General features: G+C 50.5%; 1 protein-coding gene across 1 annotated transcript; it reads right to left on the bottom strand.

Moving 5' to 3' along the window:
- Positions 1–4,504: 4,504 nt before the first annotated feature.
- LOC130491422 (claudin-3-like) lies at positions 4,505–5,149 on the bottom strand. Its single transcript, XM_056865157.1, has one exon. The coding sequence runs from the start codon at positions 5,147–5,149 to the stop codon at positions 4,505–4,507; it is 645 nt and encodes a 214-aa protein (XP_056721135.1).
- Positions 5,150–5,714: the final 565 nt, after the last annotated feature.

Here is a 5,714-nt window from a genome sequence, read left to right as displayed (position 1 = left end):
CCAACACTGAGTAATTGCAAGCCACAGCAAAAATCAGGGAGGAGGGGAAAGTAAGATTTCAAGCTAATCTTGAAGGCTGTCTTCAGTCCCAGTTAGGGTTGCCAACCTCCAGGTACTAGCTGGAGATCTGCTATTACAATTGATCGCCAGCTGATAGAGATCAGTTCCCTTGCAGAAAATGGCTGCTTTGGCAATTGGACTCTATGGCATTGAAGTCCCTCCCCAGTCCCTACCCTCGTTAGGCTCCGCCCAAAATACCTCCTGCCAGTGGCAGAGAGGGACCTGGCAACCCTAGTCCCAGTACTTTTTTTTTTTTTTTAAAGCAGCCCCAGATCAGAGACAACCTGGAGTCTGCCTGCAATGTGCTGGTTTTGCCTTCGAAGGACCTCTGTTCGATGGGTGGCTTCCGGATTGGAGATGTGGGCTCCATCCAAGGAGCCGTGAAATTTGTATTGATAGCAATGCGGCCTTTGCTTTGGTCTCTGTCCCTTCCATTTATTTCTCTATCAATTTATGATATCATGATGTTCCCCCGACTTCCTACCCAAGGGATAAAGGTTGGCTTTATATCATCTCGCCCAACAACTAGCTGTGAGCTTTGATCCCTGGCTTTCCAGCGATTCTATCCATGGCGCTGCAGCCAGTGAATCCAAGCAACTTCCTTTGATCAGGGCCCGTGCTAGCCTTCATCATCTCGACCCACTATTTAGCCTAGACTAGTGACTGTCCAAACCCCGCCCGCAGAGGCATTTGAATTGGGATGCTCTGATCTCAAGGCCAGCGTGCTCCGTAACCACGACAGAAATGGCAGTTGTGGGGTGGGAGTCAGGCCGGCCCAGGGCATTTTGGTACTTAAGTTGGCTGTGTCCCTGGTTGGGCTAGATGACCCTGGTGGTCCCTTCCAACTCTATATGATTCTATGATTCTTCAGTCAGTGGACTCCTTGATACATATCCTTTTGTACTGTCCTTACGTATACCAACTTAGGCTAAAATGGATTATACCATGTTTTAACAAATGGTCCACATCTTCTCAAGCAACTTTGGAGCCGATGGTTCAGTTCCTCTTAGAGGACTCTGACCCTCGGCATTCTGATTTTGTTGCTCATTTTCTGGAGGCTGCAGGGAAGAGATGAAGGGAGGTGTCTTATTTAAGTTTTATTGTTCAAGATCTTGGTCTAAGAATGGGGGGGGGGAGAAAGAAAGAAAGAAAGAAAAAGAGAAAAAGAAAGAAAGAAAGAGAAAAAGAAAGAGAAAAAGAAAGAAAGATACTTACGTTGGAAAATTGAGATGTTCCCCTCCACAACTGCAAAGATACACAAAATAAGGACTACGTTTGATACAGTGCAGGCAACCACGTTGCTTTGAGCCTGTTCTTTCTATACAACAAGCAGAGTGTAAACGTGCCTCTGGTTTTATTGGACGGATGCTTGAATGAGGGGCACACAACCCCCTCCGGTGCATACAAGACCCACCTCCAAAACCTGAGCCTCAAGGAGAATAAAATGCCCCAGAGTGGCAAACCAAGGGGAGGAAAAGTCAAGGGGGAGAGAGGGAATGTTTCAGCTCCATTAGCTTGTGCTTTCCGCACTTTAATCTTCTCTCTCTCTCTGTGTATATAACCGATGTAGAAACATAGTTACATTAATGCATATCAGAGAATAGAGATGAAGGCCAGGAAATGGGCAGAGACAAAACTAAGACGGAAACGAGAAATGCTTGTGGTATCTCCAGTAATTGACCCCCCCCCCCTTTTCAGTGGTAAAACGAATCCCATGCTTTATACAACATGGCTGCCCCTCCCCTCCCGATCAAGTCTACCCTGGCCCTGATATGGGACGAGAGAATCATAGCGAATTTCACAGGATTCGATTCAGAGTGCCCTGAAACATTGTCTATTTATTTGATTTAAAATATTTAACATTAACCTGCGATTCCCCAGGTGACTTCAGAAGAGCCGTGCAGGATAAGACTCCGGTTTCCAAAAGTGAAGTCTACAAGGAGCACCTGAAGCCCAATAACTAGAATGGTCCTACTGGTTCAAGCCACGGGTCCATTTTGTGGCCAAAAGTAAGCTCGTGGGCAAAGCATGACAGAGAAAGCCCTTTTGCTCAGATGTATACTACCTCTGTACACGGAAGTTCCATTTATTGTGTCTTAACATCCACCTAGAATTTGCCTTCTGCCTGATATGAATATAAACAATTGTATGGCTAGAGCAGGATCCCTCCAGACCAGCATTTGGTTCCATTTCCATCAGCGGCCAGACAGATTATTGGAGTGATTCCCATGCAGAGCGTGATAGACCACTCCCTGCCCTCTCCAGATTCTCCTACTCAGAAGTATTCTGCCTCTGAATATTTACAGCTGTAATAGCTAAAGCTTCTGGAATGTATCTAACTGTGTGTGTGTGTTTTGGAGGCACCTTATTGCCACATCTTGTGCCAGTGAGTTCCTTAAGTTCCGTCACATCTTGTCTGGGCAGCGACCTGCTTCCGTACTGCAGATGACCATCACTGGGGAGGGGGAGGGGGAGATGTCTCTCTCCATTCTTCATGGTCCCTTGCACAGATCCCCATTCATTTCAGTGGCGCTTGGGCAGAAGAACCTCCTGGTGTATTGTGCCCCAAGGGCCAGTTCTGTTTGTTTCCCATTCACCTCCCCTTAACGGCACCCAAAATATACTGCCTGAGGCATCTACTCGTCCCTACCTCAGAGTAGGATTCTGGGTTGTGGTTCAGGATCAGGGCGCGCTCAGGCTAGCACTAAGCAGAAAATCTCTTTTAAAATCCTTCTCTTTTCAGAAACCTTACCCGTTTCCAGAATATTCGTGATTTGCCTACGGCTACCCCTAGATTGCTGTCGAGATGCGCTGGTGCTTTTGAGCAAAGATTAGGACTCGTCGCCGAGCCCAAAGCCCTGTCCGCGAGAGATCCCGCAAGTCTCTCGCCTCCTGGAGCCCCCTGCAAGCACAAACCGAGTGCAGCGTTGCAGTGTATACAACAAAAAAGGGCTGTGCACACACTGAACCACAAAGTAAACCCAGAGCAAGAATGCAGACGCTTGCCAGTAAATGCGGATGGAACTATGAGACCGAACAGCCCGGCTGTTCCCAAGAAGTTTGAAGCGGCTGCCAATCATGCCAGACCCAAATTCTCAAGAATGCAACATTTGATCGAGTTACTAAAACACAGTTTTATTTGTGGGAGAAAGAAGGAAACACCATATAACAGCACAAACACAAAGCAGGATGGGGAGTCACAGTTTCCCTCAAGCCCCGTAACAATGAATCTGTTTTCCTCCCCGTTTCGCTGGTTGTGAATCCTCCTTGGTATCTCTGGTTAAAACGTCCATGACAGAAAATCTGAAGAGCTGCGACCAGTCAAGGTTCACTTTTCCGGCAGCTTCTTATATACTCCTCTGCCCTGCTCCAGTAGTTGTCACCATCTTTCGTTGATGGCACCTGCTTGTCAGCTTGTTTTCTCATGACCGGGGCAGCTGCCGCTTGCGCTGAAGGGCCAGGCTTGAGAAAACGAGGGATGCCGGACATCTTTCTTTCTCCCTCACCAACCGACCGCAAGCTTCTCGCTCCCAGCAACGGCTGACTGTTTGCCCAGATGCCCTGTCCACCTTTCTCCATGGCCGCTTCCCTATACCTTGGGTGGAACCATTTATTTCCCGGAGGCCTGGTTTGGGACAAAGCTATTACCTTAGGGTGAGAGGCAGAGTGATTTCTTTCACAGCATAGAGGAGGAGGTGGAGGCCGTCTTAATTCCTCCCTGAAAGCCTGTCGCCAGCAAGAACGCTGGCCTCTTCGCCCAATCAAACCAAATTCGGTACTCTAAAGCTGCTATTTCATCTTTAAAAAGAGCGTCTAGTTTGATACCATCTCCCACCCCCTGTCATCTCACAAGCGTTCTCAATATCAACCCGATCGCAAGCTTGGAGGACGTATCTCCCCATGGTCTCTGTCCCCTAGAATATCATCACACCCTCCCCCCACCCTTTAAACCAATCACTTTCCCAAGGAATCCCTACAGAAACAAAGGTCTGAGGTAGACCGGCCTTGAACAGCAGAAGCAATATGGAGGCCGCACCCATTGGGGCCTTCCCAGTCTTACAAACAGCGCCCAGCCGGTCCCTGGCCCCACGCCAGCCTTTCCTGGCTGAAGCTTGAGGGATGGGAAGCGGGGTCTAATCTTGCGGAGGCACTCGACGAAAGTCCAAGACAGGGCGGGGTGTGTTTTAAGTCAACGGCTATCCACAAGAAGACAAGGAAAGACGAGTCGAGGGTTTCCCCTTCTCCTTTTCAGGAATTCATTGTGGTGGGGGAGTGCCGGCCGAGAGACTTCATTCAGTCCCCAAAGTTTAAGCAGAACATATCTCTGTATATTTATCCCCGAGATATATGTCTCTTTTCTTGAGCAAGTGACAGTAAAGTTCAGGAGCCTCCCGGCAGGTGAAGCAACAGATGGTTAGTTTCATGCCCAGGGCAGGCGACTGCTTCATACGTAGTTCTTCTTGTCGTAGCTGGCCACTGTCGACTTGGGGGCTGAGTAGGTCATGTTTGTGGGTCTGTACCTGTCGTCTTTAGGGGGGCAGGAGCAGCAGAGCAAGGCACCCCCGAAAAGAAAGAGGGCGGCCGCTGCCCAGCCAATGTAGAGAGAAGCTCCCAGTTCTCGCTTCTGGGCTTGGGGGACCACCACGTTGTAGAAGTCACGGATGATGGTGTTGGCCGACCAGGAGACAGGGATGAGGACCAGGATGCCGGACAACAGGAAGATGATCCCGGAGACGATGGTCACTTTGGCCTTGGTGGACTCTTCCTCTATACATCGGGTGCACTGCGCCCCCATCAAGAAGATGAGGATGCCCAGGCAGCCCATGAGGACGGCAATGACCACCAGGGCACGGGCGGCCTGCAGGTCCGGGGCCAGCGCCAGCATGGAGTCGTAGACCTTGCATTGCATCTGGCCGGTGCTCTGCACCACGCAGTCCATCCACAGGCCCTCCCAGGTGATCTGCGCAGTGACGATGTTGTAGCCGATGAAGGCCGTCACCCGCCACATGGGCAGCCCGCAGCACAGGATGCAGCCGATCCATCCCAGGACGGACAGGGACACCCCGCCGATTTCCAGGCCCATCGACATTTTGACGCCTCCGAATCGGTTAGCGCTTGCCAAGCAGAGGAATCGGTAGTTCTCGGAGCGTCGCTTCGGGTAGAACTGCTCAAGCACCTTGGCTTGGACTGATTTATAACCGTCGCTATAGCCGGGGAGGGCTGTGTTAGCTCAGGCAAGGGGTGTGGCTTTGCCAACGGACTCTCGCCCTGCCGCTCCTTCACGCCATCCCCTTTTGTTTGTTTGTGGAGATGGCAACCCTGAGAGATGGAGGCCGACCAGGGAGGGCAAGCTGGAAGCGGGCCTTGAATTCCACCCTCTTGTTTGCCGTGACCGCTTCTGGTTTCAAGTGGAGGCTGGCAAGTAGGGACAAGGCAGCAGAAGGGAAACACCTTCCGGAGTGCTTTGAACGACGCAGGATTTTCTTGACTTTTAAGCTGGCCTCACGAGTCCCCGAATATCCATGGGTGAGGCTGATGTTCTCGGCATCCATTTTGTTGCATGACTGCCGGCATTTGAACCCAAAACCTCCTCACTTGAGGCTGGGATAGGCTAGCTAAGGGGTGTCAAACAGAGGGGAGTGGACATATTTATG

The sequence above is a fragment of the Euleptes europaea genome, chromosome 19, assembly GCF_029931775.1.
Source record: "Euleptes europaea isolate rEulEur1 chromosome 19, rEulEur1.hap1, whole genome shotgun sequence".
Taxonomy (NCBI): Eukaryota; Metazoa; Chordata; class Lepidosauria; order Squamata; family Sphaerodactylidae; genus Euleptes; species Euleptes europaea.
Note: the sequence above shows the minus strand (reverse complement) of the source record. Positions and strands in the feature narration are given on the sequence as shown.